At 48.1% G+C, this 18853-nt stretch overlaps 1 protein-coding gene across 2 annotated transcripts in view; it reads left to right on the top strand.

Moving 5' to 3' along the window:
* The window catches only part of Apba1 (amyloid beta precursor protein binding family A member 1), a 208890-nt gene extending 191297 nt beyond the window's left edge, over positions 1 to 17593 (top strand). For both annotated transcript variants that reach the window (XM_059259587.1, XM_059259579.1), the window contains 4 exons: positions 585 to 797; positions 11758 to 11877; positions 12970 to 13110; positions 13770 to 17593. In XM_059259587.1, coding sequence (XP_059115570.1) covers positions 585 to 797; positions 11758 to 11877; positions 12970 to 13110; positions 13770 to 13841 — 546 coding nt within the window. In that variant the 3' untranslated portion in view covers positions 13842 to 17593. The remainder of the gene's footprint in view (positions 1 to 584; positions 798 to 11757; positions 11878 to 12969; positions 13111 to 13769) is intronic.
* The last annotated feature ends 1260 nt before the right edge of the window (positions 17594 to 18853 follow it).

The following is an 18853-nucleotide window of genomic DNA, read 5'->3' as shown; positions in this document are numbered from 1 at the left end:
GGGGTCCAGTACTAACTCCTGCTTCTGTGCCGGCCACCAGAGGTCACACATGCAGAATGTATGTCCAGGACCTGTTCTTCCTGTGTGCAGCACAGCCTTTCGGTCACGGCAACTTCAACGTCACTTTTTCCTCACCCTCCTCCTTACAGAGAAGTGTTTCATGTGTTTTTCACTCAGAAATCTTAAATACTGAAAATAATTTACGAAGTGCTGTGGAATGAGAAAACCTGTGCATCAAATCCAAAAGCCACTGTGGATTAAGGTTTAACAGGCCACCAAAGCTCTCACTACAAAGGACGACTGATGTTTTCAAGGAAAACAGAAAAGCCTGGTGCCTCCTGTATTTGTGTGAGGCCAGGTTGGTCCTTTGAAACGAGGGTGAATTCCAAGGTCTAGATGGGTTTGTGTGAAGTGGTTTCTTACAGACCCCAGATGCCATGGAGCGTAGAGAAGATAGGAACTCACCTGGACTGGCATCCTCAAAGTAGTATCTTTTTCTTCCCCCACACAGGCAGGGGGACCAGCTCTGATACCTATCCCATGTGGCTCTGACATGTACTTTCTACATATTTTTCTCCTTTCAGGTTTTCATAGAGAAACAGAAAGGAGAAATCCTGGGAGTTGTGATTGTGGAGTCTGGCTGGGGATCCATTCTACCGACTGTGATCATTGCCAACATGATGCATGGAGGCCCCGCAGAGAAATCAGGAAAGTTGAACATCGGGGACCAGATCATGTCCATCAACGGCACCAGCCTGGTGGGCCTGCCTCTGTCCACCTGCCAGAGCATTATCAAGGTAGCTAGGCATGAGAAAACCTTTTCAGTAGCAGACCTGAAATGATGTGAAATGGGACTGCCATGCAGTCCTTGATGTTTGTGAACATGCTTAAGCTCAGGCTCTGAGGACGACCCAGATATAAACGGTATGGACCTGTATTCAAGGCAGCTAACCCTCAAGTTACTATTATAAGTTTCTCCATAGGTCAGAGTCACAAGTACTATCTGAGGCTTATATAACACCTGCATCTAGTCCAATGCCTGTCATAGGCAAAGCTCATCAGTTAACTCACTTCCTCCCACGTAACCCAGACACAGCCTCAGCAGGATTTTCATCAGCTCTCTAACCCAAACAGTCCTTTACAGCCAGACAGACAGACGTGAGGTGATTTACCGCCCCCTTCACAGCTCATGGGAATGCTTCAGCTCTTCGGAGAACACTGGTGTGGGTCAGCCTGCCTCTTTCCAAGCTGAATGTCATAGGGAGGAAACCTGCTCTAGTCCACATGTTCGTTTTTGTTCCACCCACGCTGATGCTGTCACTAAAGAAAAGAGTTACTTAAAGAGAAAATGAATGTGGCCACTTGAGGAGCAACTGGACTTCCTTCTTAGCAGTGAGGCATCTGTCTATGTAGCCTTTAGAGGACGCTGATCCTTCTGCTTGTGTAGCCAGGATGACACGCTCACACCTTTGGCCCTGGAAGCCCACACCCAGTAAGTAGGCAGGCTGCGTGCTCAGCTTCCCTTGGTTCTGAGGGTTTCAAAGAGACCACCACTCTGGGGGAGTGAACACATCTGTACAATAGCCCTTCTGTGCCCTAGAAAACCCACAGAAGCTAACACCCCCATCTGAGGAGCTGGGGCAGGGCTGCAGGAATGCACAGAGGGCAGGATGATATGCCATCCCTGAGGTAGACTTGTTGCTTAGTATACAGTTGCGTGTGGAGAAATAAGTTCTGAGAGATGTGTCATTAGGCAATTTTTTCTTTTGTTGTTGTTGTTGTTTATACATTCCAACCAAAGTTTCCCCTCCCTTCCTTCTTCCCAATCTCCTCCCCCACCTCCCCTCTACCCCACCCCATCTACTCCTCCACTGTTTCTCTTCAGATATAGGCAGGCCTCCCAAGGATATCAGCCAGCCAAGGTATATCAAGTTGCAGCAAGACTAGGCTCCTTCTCTTCTATTAAGGCTGGATGAGACAATCTAGTATGGGGGAATGAGTCCCCAAAACAGGCATCAGAGTCAGAGATAGCCCCTGCTCTTACTGTTAGGATTCTCTCAGGAAGACCACGTTACAAAACTGTAACATAAATGCAGAGTGCCTAGGTCAGTCCCATGCAGGCTCCCTGGTTGTCTCTTCAGTCTCTGTGAGCCTCTATGGGCCCAGATTGGTTGGTTCTGTGGGTTTTCTTGTGTTCTTGACCCCTCTGGCTTCTACAATCCTTACTCCCCCTTCTTCCATAGGATTCTCCAAGCTCCACCTAATATTTGACTTTGGGTCTGCATCTGTTCCCATCAGTTGCTAGGTATGATAGTTTGAATGTAATTGGCCCCATAATCTCATAGGGAGTGTCACTATTAGGAAGTATGGCTTTGTTGGAGAGGGTATGGCCTTGTTGGAGGAAGTGTGTCACTGTGGGGGTGGGCTTTGAGGTTTCCTATGCTCAGGATACCACCCAGTATTTCATTCAACTTCCTGTGGCCTGCGTATGAAGATGTAGCCAGCATGTCTGCGTGCACACCACCATGCTTCCCACCATGATAACAATGGACTGGACCTCTGAAACCCCAATTAAATATTTTCCTTTTAAGAGTTATCATGGTCATGGCGTTTCTTCACAGCAATAGAAATCCTAACTAAGACTCTAGGTGAAGCTTCTCTAATGATGACTGGACAAGGCACCAATCTATGAGAACATAGGATTCATTTCATTGATTTTTTTTTTTTTTTTTTTGCCAGTCATGCTTAGTTCTGTCCTAGGTCCCTGGGGTATCCCACCTCTTGGTCCTGGCCCTCAGGGTTGAGCTTGCTCTCAGGGTATAGATCTCTAGCTGGGCCAGTCATTAGTTGGCTGTTCCCATAATTTCTGTGCCATCTTTACCCCCAGCACATTTTGTAGGCAGGACAAATTGTAGTACGAAGGGTTTATGACCGGGTTGATGTCCCACTGGAAGTCTGGCCTGGTGACAGGAGATGGCCGGTTCAGGCTCCATATCCGCCATTGCTAGGAGTCTTAGCTAGGGTCACCCTCATAGATTCCTGGGAGATTCCACTGCACTAGGTTTCTAGCTCATCCCAGAGATGCCCTAGATTCCAGTTGTCTCTCTCAGTACTCTCTCCCTCCATCCTCCCTCCCACCTGATCTCTTCTCCCATCCCCATTTCCCGTTTCAGGCCCCTCTCCCTGCCCACTGGCAATGTCCATTCTATTTCCCCTTCACCATGAGATTCATGAATCCCCCACCCACCCACCCCCTTGTGCCCTCCTTGTTACTTAGCTTCTCTGGGTCTGTAAGTTGTAGCATGATTATCCTTTGCTTTATAGCTAATATCCATTTATGAGTGAGTACATACCATGTTTGTCCCTCTGGATCTGGGTTACCTCACACAGGATGATCTTTTCTAGTTCCAGCTATTTGCCTTCAAATTTCTTAATGTCATTGTTTTTAACAACTGAGTAACACTCCATTATATAAATGTTTCATAATTTCTTTATCCATTCTTCAGTTGAGGGACATCTATGTTGTTTCCAGTTTCTGACTATTATAAATAAGCTGCTATGAACATAGTTGTGTAACCATTGGCACAGAAGACAACTTCCTGATCAGAACATCAATAGTACAGGCACTAAGATCAATAATTAGCAAAATGAGACCTCATGAAACTGAAAAGCTTCTATAAGGCAAAGGACACTGTCAGAAGGACAAAATGACAGCCCACAGAATGGGAAAAGATCCTCACCAAACCCACATCTGACAGAGGGCTGATCTCCAAAATATATAAGGAACTCAAACTGGACATCAAAAAAACCAAACAATCCAATCAAAAAATGGGGTACAGATATAAACAGAGAATTCTCAACAGAGGAATCTCAAATAGCTGAGAATCATGTAAAGAAATGTTCAACATCCTTAGCCATCAGGGAAATGCAAATCATTAAGCAATTTTATCATTTTCCAAACATCACAGAGTATTTAAACAATTTAGGTCAGTCACCTGATGTGGCCTCTTAGTAAAACCAAGAAAGACAGTAATTGTAGGACCCATGAGGGTGCTGCCAGCATAACACAGCATACTATCTTATGGTTAATGTTGTGTTTTAATGAGTAGGAGTACACCCTAAAATAATGATACAAATACAGCATAATAAATAATAAAGGCTATGTTACTAGCTTATTATAAGTATTTTGCACATACATGTATGTGCATGCACACATGCTATACTTTTATGCATAAAAGTTGGCAATGCAAGTGAGTTTACACAGATGTCACCGCAGTCATGAGGAGTGAGTTGTACTGTGGTGTTCAGATGCCTATGGAGTCCCCAGGTGTCTTAGGGTTTCTGCTGCTGGGAAGAGACACCATGACCATGGCAACTCTTATAAAGGAAAACATTTAATTGGAGCTTGCTTATAGTTTCAGAGGTTTAGTCCATTGTCATCAAGGTGGGGCATGGTGGCATGCAGGCAGATGTGGTGCTGGAGTAGGAGCTGAGAGTTCTACATCTTAATCCACAGGCAGCAGAAGGAAACTGTATATTGGATGTAGTTTGAGCATATATAAGACCTCAAAGCTCACTCCCACAGTGGCACACTTCCTCCAACAAGGTCACACCTCCTAATAGTGCCACTCCCTATGGGCCAAGCATTCAAACACATGAGTATGGTGGCCATACCTATCCAAACCACCACATTCCACTCGCTGGCCCCCATAGGCTTGTAGCCATAACTTATTTCAAAATGCATGTTGTTCAACTTCAAAAGTCCCCATAGTCTATCACAGTCTCAACAATGTTTAAAAGTCCAAAGTTCAAAGTCTCTTCTAAGATTCATGCACTCTTTTAACTGTAATCCCCTGTAAAATCATTATCAAAAAGCAGATCACATACTTCCAACATATAATGGCATAGGATATGCATTACCATTCTAAAATGTAGGGAAGGGAACATAGTAAGGAAATGCTGGACCAAAGCAAGACCAAAAACCATCTGAGCAAACTCCAAACTCTGTATCTCATGTCAGATGTCAAAATGCTCTTCAGATCTCCAACTCCTTTCAGCTTAGTTGACCGCAACACACTTCTTTCTCTTGGGCTGGTTCTACTACCTATTAGCAGCTCTCCTCAGCAGGTGTCTCCAAGACAATTCAGGCTTCACTTTCACAGCTTTACATAATAGCCTCTCTAAGCCTCCATGTAGGGACACCCTTGCCATATAACTGGCCTCAGTGGCTTTCCTTAGTCACAGGGGGAGAGGCCATAACCCCTTAGTCACAGAGGGAGACTCTATCCATGATTCTAAAGCCAGAACCACATGGCCAAAGCTGCCAACTTCTGCTGCTTTCTGGGGCTAGGACATAGCCCCCTCAATCAATCACATCTTTGCCAGCTTTCTATTTTTGATGGTTACCTTCATTGCCTAAGCTTGGCTGTCTTGAAACTCATTCTGTCAACCAGACTGACATCAAACTCAGAGATATGCCATCTTTGCCTTCCAAGTGCTGGGATTAAATTAAAGAAACCCAGCTCTAAGGTTTTCTTTATTCATTTTTCATAAGTTGGAAATTAGCTGGGTGGGGTCTTGCCCTGAGGTCACCACTTCTTTATTCCATTTCTTAATCTGTTTATCTCCTTGATCACAGAACTTGGCTGTATTCCACTTCCTGGTGCCTCTTTTCTTCTCAAATTGTACATTTTGTATTTTTCCTTTCTCAGCTTGCTCCTTTTCATTATAAATCTTCATAAGAGTGAACACTAATAACCATATGACAGAGTTAATACTAGGCTGTTTTGATATTTCCTCAGCCAACAGAATTAATCCAAAACTCTTCACTTGAGCCTCAGGCAGACTCTTTGGACAAGGGCAAAAGCAGCTACATACTTCACCAAAATATCGTAAGAATGATCTATAGGAAACACACTAAAATTCTTCTCCTCTGAAACCTCTTGGGCCAGGCCCCCATAATTTGAACCACCCTCAACACCACTGTCTTACATTTTCCTACTAGGATGGCCCATTAAGCCCCACTTAAACCATTCAACTGCTTTTCAAATCCAAACTCCCCGAGTCCAAATTCCTCCAAACAAAAGCATGGTCAGGCCTATCACAGCAATACTCCAGTCCCTGGTACCAACTTCTGTCTTGGTTAGGGTTTCTATTGCTATGAAGAGACACCATGACCATGGCAACTTTCATAAAAGAAAACATTTAATTGGAGTGGCTTACAGTTTCAGAGGTTTGGTCCATTATCATCATAGCAGGATACGGCAGCATGCAAGCAGACATGGTGTGGAGAAGGAGCTGAGAGTTCTGCATCTTGATCCACAGACCACAGGAAGTGAATTGTCACATTGGGTGTAGCTTGAGTATATATGAGACCTCAAAGCCCACCTCCACAGTGACACACTTCCTCCAACAAGGCCACACCTCCTAATAGTGCCACTCCCTAGGGGCCAAGTGTTCAAACACATGAATCTATGAGGGGCATACCTATTCAAGACACTACACCAGGTAATGGGAAATTTTTAGTTCCACTGTTGTCTTACAAGACTGCTATGGTGTATGTGGTCTAGTTGACTAAGAAAACTGTGCAGCACATGGCTGTACAGTAATGATGAGATCAGAAAATCTGCTTAATGGAGATTCATTCATATATGTTTAACTGGACCTTTGTTAGGTGCTGAACCATGGAGAGGCCATGCATGTCCAAGATAATGGCATTGCTGAAAGGATGTGTAGCAACAGAGGTAAAAGGCTGCAGGAGTTTAGGAGAGGGAACGTTTGACTTTGAAAGTTTAATTTGACTTTGAAGGAGTTAAAACCTAGGTTTGTGTCAGGAAGGACAGTAGTGTTTAGAAGTGTCTGCTTGAATTGACGGACAATAGGCTGGCATTGAGTCAAGGGGAAGAACTCAGCCTGACCTGCGGGGGTTAATCTGGTGTTGTCATAGTGACCTCTACTGAAAGGCAGGACCACTGCCCTTCTCTCCTGTGAACAAATTCCTTGTGAGAAATGCAAGGAGCTGTGTGGGCCAGACAGTGGGTAGGTCCTCACCCAGGAGCTAGGCCTAGCAGGAAGAAGTGAGTGGCCCCACAGGTACAGAAGCCAGGGGCTGTGCACCCAACACCGACCAGAGGGTGGTTGCAGATTAGCTCACTGAACTCATGGCTTCTGGTTACTCCTAACTTCTATGCGGCAGGTACTGTTGTCTGTCCATTGCACAAATAGGAAACTGAGGCACAGAATAGCAGTCACACAGCTGACTCTTGGTGGAGACAGGTCACTCAGCCAGTGAAGAGACACCCCCAAAACATCCCCCACTGTCCAGGGAGGGTGTCTGTGCAAGTGGACATCCTCATGCCCCAGAAGCCTGGAGACTGCCTTGACTCTCTCACTGTGAAGACTGTACTACAGGCACAGCCTGAGTGCATAGGACAGCCCCCTCCACAGCCAAGACCTACTCAGCCCCCACTTGTTGGTAGTGCCAGCCTTCAGGATCCATGTGTGGAGTGCAGAGGGAGGGAGAGAAATTGGTGAGTGAAGTTGGGGAGGGTGACTTTACCGGGAGTTAATCTGGGTCTGGAAAGGATATGGGGTGGGGAGAGGGGTACCCCTTTAAAATATATGTTGAGACCCTAATCCCAATGGCTATTGGGGGGTGATTAGGTCTTAAGGGTGATGCTCTCATGAATTGGATCAGTGCCTTTATGCAAGGGACCCTACAGGGCTCTCTGGTTCTCTTCCTCCATGTGAGAACAACCAGAAGCCGGCAGTCTGCAGCCCACAGGAGGAGTTTATCATCTGCCTGCCAGCACCCTGACCTCAGCTGTCAGGCCTCCTAACCGTTAGAAGTAGCTCTCATTGATTGTAAGTCCAGTGCATAATATTTTGTTGTAGCAACCCAAGTGTGTGTGGGGGGGGAGAGGGAGAGGGAGGGAGGGCGGGAGGGAGGGGGGGGGGGGAGAGAGAGAGAGAGAGAGAGAGAGAGAGAGAGAGAGAGAGAGAGAGAGAGAGAGAGAGAGAGAGGTGGGATAGACCTGGGTTTAAGAAGCAGGAATGTCTGATAACTCCCAACCTTATGTCAGGGCCTGGCCTTTCCATAACCCACCCTTTTCCTGAAACCCCAAAGGCTCGGGGTCCCCAGCTGGCCATCCATTAGACCCCAACTCTCCTCTTACCCACCCATATTGCCCTGTAAATGACAGACAAGATAAGGGACCGTGGTGTCGGTGAGGTCAGCCTGACCACCTTGACTGCTGCCTGGGGACTCAGCTCTGTCCACATATCACCAACTTGAGGTGGAAACAAAACTTAGTCAAAGGTGAGCGGAGAGGCCCTGGAGCTTCCTGAGGGGGAAAGGTTGTTTGAAGAGCTGAACTTTGATGTCTGTGAACGGAATCTCCATGGACTGGGAAGATGAAAAGCCCACGTGGTGATGAAAGAGACAGCTGCTGAAGAGGGCCTGAGAAAGCTGCTGCCTCGCTGGCCTCCCTCAGCAGAGCTGCGCAGGACCAAGGTCCAGTTAGAAACTGCTGAGCACTCCCAAGTGTCCCAAGATCCTCAGCTTTGTCAGGCTGGAAAATCAGATCGCCTACCTGTGGCTTGTCCTAGCTGAGGAACCCCCAACACCAGATGAGGACTGAACTCAGTGGATTCAGTGCCATTTTTACAGTTCCCTAAACGTCACCCCACTTTGTGCCTGGACCTAGATAGATGCTCACACTGCTCCAGCTACTGCAGGGGAATGTCTGGGCTTCAGAGCTTTTCTGTAGCTGTTCATTTCAGCAGGTCCCTGTCCACGTTACTCTCCCCAGCATCCTGATCAGTCATTGCTTCTCACACAAGCCACCTGGGGATCCTGTTAAGGGATCTGTTATGTTCCGACAAGTCTTAAGTGGGACTCTGCTTTTCAGCAATTCCTGGGGAAGGTTGCATTGCCAGCCTTCTGGCTGGCACCCTAAGGAACAGGAGTCTAAAGCGACGTGTTCTGTGTCTTCCCACTTCAGTGCTCACTGGCCTTCCCTCCCCCCCCCCCATTACAGGATGCAGAATATGTTTCCAGTTACAGAAACCCTCTGAATTCTTTTTTGCCTAGTTCTTACCTTTCCAGTTGTAATTCATTCCTAAAGCACAGTCATTGGTAGACGAAGCGTGCTAGTATCTCTCTGCTCATGCCTTTGCCTCCGAGTCCTGCCCTCTAGACTTCTTTTCCTTTCCAACCTAGTGCCTGGCTTCCCTTTCCTTCTCAGGAGTATCGTGAGTTTGCTCTTGTTGCTATGGATACCACTCTGGCTTCTTCCCTTCCCACCATATTTCTTAATTTGCTGCATCATTCACTGTTGTCATGGGGACGAAATGACCGTTTATTTAATTGGCACCTCCAACAAAATGGCAGGTCAGAAATCTAAGTTAATGAGACCCAACTTGAAACACTGATTAGGGATAGCAGAGCAAATCATGCCCTGGTTATTTCCAATCGCCATTTCTGAAGCCTTATGCTGAAGCACATTTTATCCAGCCTTAAAAATTATTTTGCTGAGGGACCCAACAGGCGTCTTAAATCAGTTCACCAGAGAAGTGGGAAATTTGTAGGTAACAGGAAATTGTTTCATTCTCATGCATTTTGGTATATTCTATAAGGTCTCCTGGATTGCCCGGGCAGTTAACAGGTGTAAGCATTTAAACGGTGGCTTGTGCGAAGGACCAGAATTCCTACAGGTGGACTCTGTCACTTTCAGCATTTTCCACCAGTTCCTGGTATTATGGTGTGTGGTCTGCAGGGGATGTGGTGGGGTGGATGTAGTGGGACTCAAGCTGCCTCAGTTCCCCCATTTTAGTTCTGACACACAGTGTTCTCTTAGCCTCTCATGTCCCCCCAGTTCCAAGAGACGTAGAGAATCTTATTCCTACCGGTGTCCAGTGTCTAACCCATTTCTTGGTATATAAGTGATTCTTAAGTGAGCAAAAAAAGAGGCACTTAGAAAACTGTAACGTGTACACAGCCAAGCTCCAGCCTGCCTTGCTTCCCCATACCTGCTTTGATGTTGGGGACTGAGTCTGACTTGAAGTTTAATGGCTGAGTTTCAGTGTCATAGATTGGGGAATTTAGGAAGATGTAGAAACTGGACCTGGCAGAGACCCTAGTGAGTGTCACCAGGTAGATAACAGTAGAGAAATTCAGGTAGAGCAAAATGCCTAAGAGCCGCCTGCTTATGGTAGCAGAAACATGACGGAACGCAGGTCTAGGAACACCAGCTCTGTCCTCCTCACCCGGCTATGCTTGTCCCACTGCTCAGAGCAGAAAGCCAGACCTGTCTTGTCTTGTTGACATGATGGGACATGCTGTCAACAGAAAGTCCAAAGCCGTCACTGGCTACTTATGCAGGAGCAGCACTCTGTCATCCTGCTGCACTGAAAATACTGTTCCTGTGACCAACACATTCCCTAGCCTGTTTCACTGGGGACACTGGTGATGCCAATGTGACTGTGAGCATCAAGTCACATGGGTGCTATCTCTAAGGGATATCTTGGACCTGAATAAACACTAGCTTTTCCTCCAAATCCCTGCCCCCGCACATTGCTGCTCCCTCTCTCTCAGTGGAGAACATTCTCATCCACCTCAAGACCCTTGTACCCTTGCTCCCTTGGAGGAAGGTCTAAGCTGACCTTAAGCCATTTCTTAGTCGGCTGGTCTTGTGGATAGGAGTCCTGGCAGGCAGGCATTTCCTGAGTGCTCTGATAACCTGGCCTCAGCTATAGCAGCAACAGGGCCTCCAACCACACCAGTGTGGTCTGTTTGCTCCAAGATGAAAAAAATTGCCATTTCTTTCTGCACAGTGTCTCTTGAATTGGGATGTGGAACATCTTCCCGGAGCCTTTCCGTGCTGAAGAGCAGATGCAGGGAAAGGCACAGAGAGCTTTGGAGTATGCTCTCCTCAGAGCATCTGCTCTGGCAAGCAGGAGGCAACCCAGTCAGAACAGGCCTTCCTCAGAGCCAGCAGCACTGGAGGGGGCATGTTTATTTCTGGGCTGGCTTCTTTGGCCTGGTTCCCACTTCTCAGTATGTAGCTGATGAGGTGGTAGGTGGACCTGCCTGAGGTTTGGCTAATGTGTAGGAAGCTCCAAACAGGTTCCTGTTCCTAATTAAAGGCCAGATTTTCTTCTACCATCCATTCTGGACTAAAGGAAGGGCAGACAACCAAGGAGGAACCCATGTACAATCTTCATGTTTCATATCTTCTTCATAATCCATCACATCCTAAGGAGGCAAATAATCACTGGAGCTTCTGGTTGTAGTGGGAATACCCACAAGCTAGAGCTCTCCAGACATTGAGTGGGGAAGAAGAGGTCAGAGACTGGAGAGAACTGGCTTTGGGAATGAGCTGCTGCTTTGAGGTGTATGCCCTGTGTTAGGAGTCACTGCTGGAGTCTGCCCTGCAGAGGAAAAAGCCCATGTCCCATGTGACTTTCCACCAACAGTGTGCATCCTCATCTGTCAATCACATGTGACTCTTTTCCTTATAGTTGTACTTTTGCCAGGTCCCTTGACACAGTCCACTTTCCAGCCATCTGCTGGTCACCCATCTCCCACAGACTGAATGGGTTCCAGGGAGGCCTCATGGAATTGGCTCCAGCTCAGGCACACACGGCCTTCAGAAGACTGTGGTGTGGACCCTGCCTCTGTGTCCGGCCATGTCTGCTTTTATTTACTCTGCCTGACTCAGTGGTCACCATCTCCACTATACTTTATTCACGTTTAAGGGCTTAAAGAACCAGTCCCGAGTAAAGCTGAACATTGTGAGGTGCCCTCCCGTGACCACAGTGCTAATAAGGAGGCCGGACCTTCGCTACCAGCTGGGATTCAGCGTCCAGAATGGAATTGTAAGTACACACCACACCACACCCTTTTCCAAGATATTGACAAATGGAAATGGAGGTATATTGAATTTTTTTTTTCCAGCTGGTCCATTCCCCTCATCCTTTCAGTAAATAGATTTGGGGTTTTCAGTTGTAATTTGACTAGCTTCTTGAGATTTCATTTGTTTGTGGATGGAGTGTGCTAGGTAACCATTCAGCCAAGGAACCACAGTCCTAGTCCTAGACCCTTAGTCTTACCTCCAGTGTGGAAATTAGCCATGGAACATTTGACCTGAGAGCAGGTTAGAGCCGGAAGGACCCGCTCACTCCAGACTCACTAAGCTCCCTTGCTGCAGGTCCTGCCTTTTTGTATAAAGATGCACGGTCTGAGGTGTAAAGTCAACTTTAGTGAGTTCACAGGCACTCTTGTTTAGCGTGTAAGGTATAGGCACCCCAGCCTGCAGCACTGGGAGGGTTCATCCACCAGGGGTCACAGCCTAACCATATGCAGTAGCTGGCTATGGATTCCGTCCCTGTAAGAAGTGAGTTTGGCAAAGACCACCAAATTGAGAAGAACAACAGGTACCTTTCTCCTCGAGCTACACCATGGAACACAGTAGGCTTCCAGTGCCTCTCTGGATCATGTAGTGGTGATCCTCAAAATACATGCTTCTAGCATCAAACAGTTCCGTGGGTAAGCCTGCTTGAGACTATGGAAGGCTGACTGAAACACGGGCTGCCAACAGATAGGCCCAACAAGGATGGAAAGTGGTCGGAGTTGAGCATACTGGTAAGTTCGCACCTGCCATGCCCCTGTGCAGAGACTGTACACATGCAGGCGGCTGGACCTACAGAACCTACTTTTGCTGCTGCTGTATAGGGTGCTAAGGATCAGACACGGGATCTTGTGCATGCTGGTTAAACATTCGATCACTGAGCTCCCTACCAAGCCACAGAACCCACTGTTCATAAAAAGAAGCTGAGAGATTTAAATGGCCCAAGCCTCACCAAGTCAGCTAGAGCACCAGGGCTCCAGGGCAGACAGTCTTCCACCCCCACAAGGTTCAATGATGTGGTACTGCCCACTAGGTGTAACCTGGTGTTTGCCTCCGGTAGATCTGCAGCCTCATGAGAGGGGGAATAGCCGAGAGAGGCGGGGTCCGCGTGGGACATCGGATCATTGAGATCAACGGCCAGAGTGTCGTAGCCACACCACATGAGAAGATCGTCCACATCCTCTCCAATGCTGTTGGGGAGGTAGGAAGGAGGTCTGGGGCGAACAGGGTTGAAGTACTGTGTGTCCCCCTGGCACATGCTGGCCTTGCTGGGAACCTTCTAGAGCCTCCTCTCCCCCCCCAGATGCTCCTCTGAGCAGACGGTCTGCCTCAGACGTGGGTGAAGTAAGCTCACCTGCCTTCTCTTCAACACTCATTTTGTGGTGCTACTGTCTGTGGCTCCTCAAATTCTCTCATTTTCCCCAATTAACTCCGCCAAATGAGATTGGGAGACACAAATTAGATTCAAGACTCATAAAGCCAGAAGCCACAGCATTGACTCACATCATGTCCTAACTACATTTCTGGGGCTTCTGTTCCTGCTTTAGTTCCACCTGGTGCTCCCACACTGCCAAGACAAGAGAGGGAAGCAGCCAGAAACCCAGAGCCCTCCTTCCCATGGAGCCGCCTTTTTTTCCCCAAAGTTGTGAAAACAGGAGCCTTTAAGTGGAAAACTAAGCCTTACCCAGATTTTCTTATCACTTACAGTCACCCCCAAACTTTTTAGAATGCCTGCAGGCTTCACTCTTCCTAGACCAAGCCTGGCGGTCAGGGATGGGCTCTCTTAGAAACTGTGCATAGTGAGTGGGAGGTACTATGGCCGTGACCCCAGCCCCAGCTAACATGGCTTTCTGCCCTCAGATCCACATGAAGACGATGCCAGCAGCCATGTACAGACTGCTGACAGCCCAGGAGCAGCCCGTTTACATCTGAGCCGCACCTCCACGGCGGCATGCATGGAGGACTCTCCTCACCGTGGTCGTGTTTCGTGTGCTGCATCGTGTGTCCACTGAGACATTCCCTCTCGTGCCCAGCATTTGGTCTTACACAGGAAGAGAAGGTCGGCAAGGGCCTCTTGGCTCTCTCACTCTCTCCAGTTTGCTTTCTTCTGTTCCTTCCTTCATACCAGGGAAGCTTTGTGTGTGCCCCCCCCCCTTGAGGGTGGAGAACAGCTAATATCTACCTGGGATCATTGTGGAGGGCCTTTGGGGGTCCTAAGGGGGTTGTCACTGCCCAAGGGGGCATCATCCCTCCCCAAGAGGCACGTACTTCCCTGAAGGACTCGCAGAGGAAGCGAAGGAGCTGACTGAGCAGTGCCTACCCTCAGTTGCTGATCTCCCGCTCTCCCTGCCTCACTAGATGGGAAGATAGCAGTGACCGGGACAGCCCACATCTTCAAGGATGTTCGCTGCCCGCTGTGAAGTTCGGGCGTCATACATCATTTCAGCCCAGAGTCTCTGAGCCAGCTTTAAATCTCTTCCATAGTTCCTTTTAGTTTCAATGTGTGTGCTAATACAGGCCTAACTGCAGATAAGAGAAGACGTGACATCCTAGACAAGGCTGCTGTGACACTGTAGAGATCCTGGGAAGTCACAGGGCCTCTCAGGCTGCCAAGACTGGCCCAAGGTTACCAATTAGAGAATAACTCAAGGTCACCAATTGGAGGATGACCACAGGCAGGTACTATTTTCCTATATTCTTGCACAGGCACTTACTACATGTGTACAACACACACACACACACACACACACTCCCTGCACAATGTCTCATTTGCTCTCCACCTGCATTGAGGTAGGCTGAAAATCTAGCACACAGTCTGGGGAACCCCCAGCACCCCTCTGGAAGATCCCTTCTCCTAGCAGAAGGTTGACACATGCAGAAAATGGCCAGCCTTATCCTGAGAAAGAGGCCCTCCTGGCTCAGGCCTAGCCCTCCAGATCCCAATTGGCTCAGAGTGCCCTCTAAGACTCCCCAACCCCACATACAGACTGGAGGTTCTTGAGGGACAAACTGTGATATGGGTAACCTAGTGTCCTGCTTCCCACCCCAAAGCTAAGGCAGCCCGGGCCCTTTTACAGCCACTCATGAGGATGGGATAGTTCAAAGGCTAGACTAGATTAAGTCATAAAATCAAGCAGACTTAATGCTTGGTGTTGGCCCTAGGAATCCCCAAATGTGCTCCAGAAACAACATCTACTGTCTTCTAGGTCTGGGAGTTTGTAGCTGGTGTGGAAGGCTTGATGTTTCCATCAGGTGCCTCATGTGTTGAATTATGTCTCAGTCTAGTACATGTGTTTTAATATTATTCTGAGCCAGCTTCCACTTATTCTTGGTCCAAAGAGCAGTTTGTTTTTATGTGGGATGTGGCTAGCTTTTGTTTTTGTTTTGTTTCATTGATGACCTCAGTAGAGACAGGGGAAGAAAATCTAATATATTTTGTAATATGAACATAGCTCCTGTTCTCTGCATCTGGGATATTTACGTTGTGTCTGTGGACAAGGCAGTTCAGGGAGCAGTGTTAGGGAGGATGGATTTACGGAGAGGAGGGTGGGGCCTGGGGGAGGGAGAGATATGAATCTAACAAGATGAAGAACAAGAGGCTCCAGCTAGGGAGGGAAACAGTCATCCCCGTGAGTCGGGTGGGTGGGATCAGGAAAGCCCGGTGCTCACAGGGATCTGCGCTGGAGCCTTCGATTTTACTTTAGTACGAAAGTTCCAGTGACGTGCGGCCACCAGCTGTCCAGATAGCTGCCTGAGAATTGACAGGGCTGCTGCTGTTAGAGAGAGAGCTGTGTGGAATTGGGACCCCAGGAGCCAGGCTATCTGGACTTGTTTCTAAGGGTGTCCAACAGAATGCTCCTGTGTGACCAAACCCAAGGTCAAACCCCAGCAAATGTGAAGACCAGGAACTACGGCCCGGATTTTCTTCACCCCTCCTGAAATAACTAATCTGTCAGGTATCTAATAAAATCGCACGCTGAAAAGTGCAGGCCATCTCTCCTCTGCCAAAGAGTGATGGATCAGACAAAAAGACATTATTGCTGCCATTTCAGGCATTTGGGAACCTTGGAAAATCACTTGAGAGGCTTATGCTTGTTAGACCCAGGGTGGCCACCATGGGTCCATGCCCAAGCGCCTGAACAGGAAGGCAGGGGTACAGCAGAGGCTGGCCTGGGACTGGTCAGGGACAGGTTCCACACACACACATCACTCCCAGTATAATCCCCCCAAATAATCACAGTGAAGTGTCTTCACCCAGGGAAAGAGGAAAGAGAAAACACTTTCTGTTCTTGTTGGACAAGAACCCTGGAAGCTTTAAGAGGGGTTCAGAAGCTTTTCTTGTGAGCTCCTCTAAAAAACTAATGGTTTAGCATGATTGTAAGATTACCTAGTCTTTTGTGTTAAAGTGGTTCCTCCCACCCAGAGGGAAAGCAGTTGGAGCTTGATCCAGGCCCCTGGCTGGAGCATGCTCTTCCTCTGTTGGCGTCAGGCTGAGTGGTTAACTTGGGGTCAGGTCTTGTCTGGCATCCTCACATACATAGTTACATATGTAAATATCTCATCACCCCCAGTGATGGGGCCAACTGTGTACGGAGCAGCCTTCCCCAAACTGCAAGGCACAGAGCCACTCTGCCCACTCAGTTGGGACATGACAGTGACTCAGCTTTGGGGACAGGCTCCCAGATTCACCACCACCCCCAGTCCAAGGAGGTTGCACCACAACCCACTCTGCCTTCTCCAGCAGGAGCCCTTCAGGGAGCCACCATCAGCCTTGAGTTCACGAGAGGAAGAAAGCCCCACAGATCAATGGCTGGAGCCCCCTGCCCGAGCGATACCTTCCTCCCACACCACAGCAGGCTCCCGGGGGTAGAGCACACAGCAGGCCGCCACCTCCCTGCACACGGGTTTGCTGTCTGAACATTGCCCATCAACATTGGCCTTCAGGGAGTCCAGAGTAACCTACTACCTCCCCCACTCTCCACCTCCTCCCTCCTGCAGCCCCATCCACACCTACGCTCCCTATCGCACACTGATGAAAACCCACCCACAGAGCCCTGCTCGGGTCTCTCCACCCACCGGGGTAGCTGTCACCAATGTTTACAACCAAGGGCCACCTCTCACTGATGTTTCAACTCACCGTCACAAGGCTTACCTGTTGGTTTGCGTTGCCTCTCTGTCTGCTCCTCTTTCCCTGGTTAGGATCCACTTGAGCACACAACTCCGGTTTTATTTTCCCTCCATCAAGGCAGTGTGTGATGACCATGTGGGAATGAAATCTCTTGTACATACGTAGCACAGCACCTGGGGTATGCCCTAGCACCCCTATTCTGTAACGGGGTGTGTTAGCGCTTACTGTAAAACATTGGGAGAAGTATAGTATTGTATTTGTAAGGATATCGTTCTTTGTATACACGAAACTCAATGATCTCTATATATAAATATAAATATATATAAATAAAATATATCTACACGTGAGCCTGGAATGTGGACACTGCACACCCACTGAATGTATTTCCTCTGACAGTCTGGTCACCAGTCTTGACCCACCCTCCCCTTCTTTGTGCCGTGGCCGCGGTTGTCTGGTTTGGGGTTGTGATGTATTTAATGTGCTCTCTCCTTATTTAACTGAACGCTAATGTCTGTATAAGAATTGCTGCAACAATAAACAAGGACTTTGCCTCTTAGTCCTGGCTGAATGAGTGCCTTGCTGTCGCAGGGAGGATTGGAGCTCTGGGCAGGGAGGGTTTTGTCTTCCTTCATAGGCTCTAAGGGTTATGGGGACTGGTGGCTACCCAGGTATTTATCTTGTGAAACTGGCTCAGTGGCCTGTCACCACAGTGTTCTCAGCCTCCCTGGAGCACACTAAAAGGAAGCAGCAGCCCTTTGGGTGTCATGGGAGAAAGGTGTCACACTTTGTATCATCACTGAGGGAAGAGAAGCAGAAATTAATCCTTCCCTCCACAATTAAAAAAAAAGAAAAAGAACAGAAGTGGTCGGTCTTCGCCCAGGGCTGGGGCCAAAGTGGAACACAGTGCCTCAGGGGACCAACCTGAAGATTCTGTGACAGTGTCCCAGAAGCCTTTTACCTAGTACTCTTTGCAATTCCACTTCTCAAAGTTTGGGGACATGATTTTCCTGCTGCCAGGGGCATGAGTGGACCCCTCTAGTGCTCTAGTTCATTAGAACATTGTCTTCCTTGTCCTTCCTGAAAAACCAGTTGCAGATCCCATAGGGACTATGCTCTGCAGCTGCTGGAAGCCGTGAGAGGTACAGGCTAAAAAATGTTTGTTATTGTTTTGTTTTGTTTTTTACTTTTTTCTTATTATTTTTTTTTATTTATTCTACATACTGACCACAGTTTCCCCTCTCCTGTTCCCTCCCCCACCTCCTTTCAATACCCCCCATCCACTCCTCCTCCATCTCCATTCAGAAAGGGGCAGGCCTCCCATGGCCATCAGCAAAGCATCAAGTTGAGGCAGGACCAAGCTCCTCTCCCTGCATCAAGGTTGGGCAAGGCAACCTAGCTCAGGGATTGGGTTCCCAAAAGCCAGCTCAAGCGCCAGGGACAGGTCCTGGGAACTGTAAGAGCCTGTGGCAGCATACTATGCTCCAAATCACTGAGTCTTTGTTACCATGCTTTATATCTCTGTAACAAAATACTTGAGGTTGAAAAGCTTTAAAAGGTGGTAGTAGACTAAGGCCCACCTCCACACACAGTTGTCTCCCCACAGAAGCATCTTAAATAGCTCTATTCACCACTAAAACCACTGTCACAAGAGCTAACAAAGCCAAATGAGAGATCCCAGGACCTAGTTTTAGTATGATGAAAAAATAGATTGACAGGAAAGAGTCTCAATCCAGGAGCACTAGCCTGGGGACAGAGTCATTAGGATCTGCTAATGCTCCTGGATGGAGACTCTGGACCACCCTGTGTAGCTGAATTT

The sequence above is a fragment of the Peromyscus eremicus genome, chromosome 1 (genome assembly GCF_949786415.1).
Source record: "Peromyscus eremicus chromosome 1, PerEre_H2_v1, whole genome shotgun sequence".
Taxonomy (NCBI): Eukaryota; Metazoa; Chordata; class Mammalia; order Rodentia; family Cricetidae; genus Peromyscus; species Peromyscus eremicus.
This window is presented reverse-complemented; position numbering and strand designations above follow the sequence as displayed.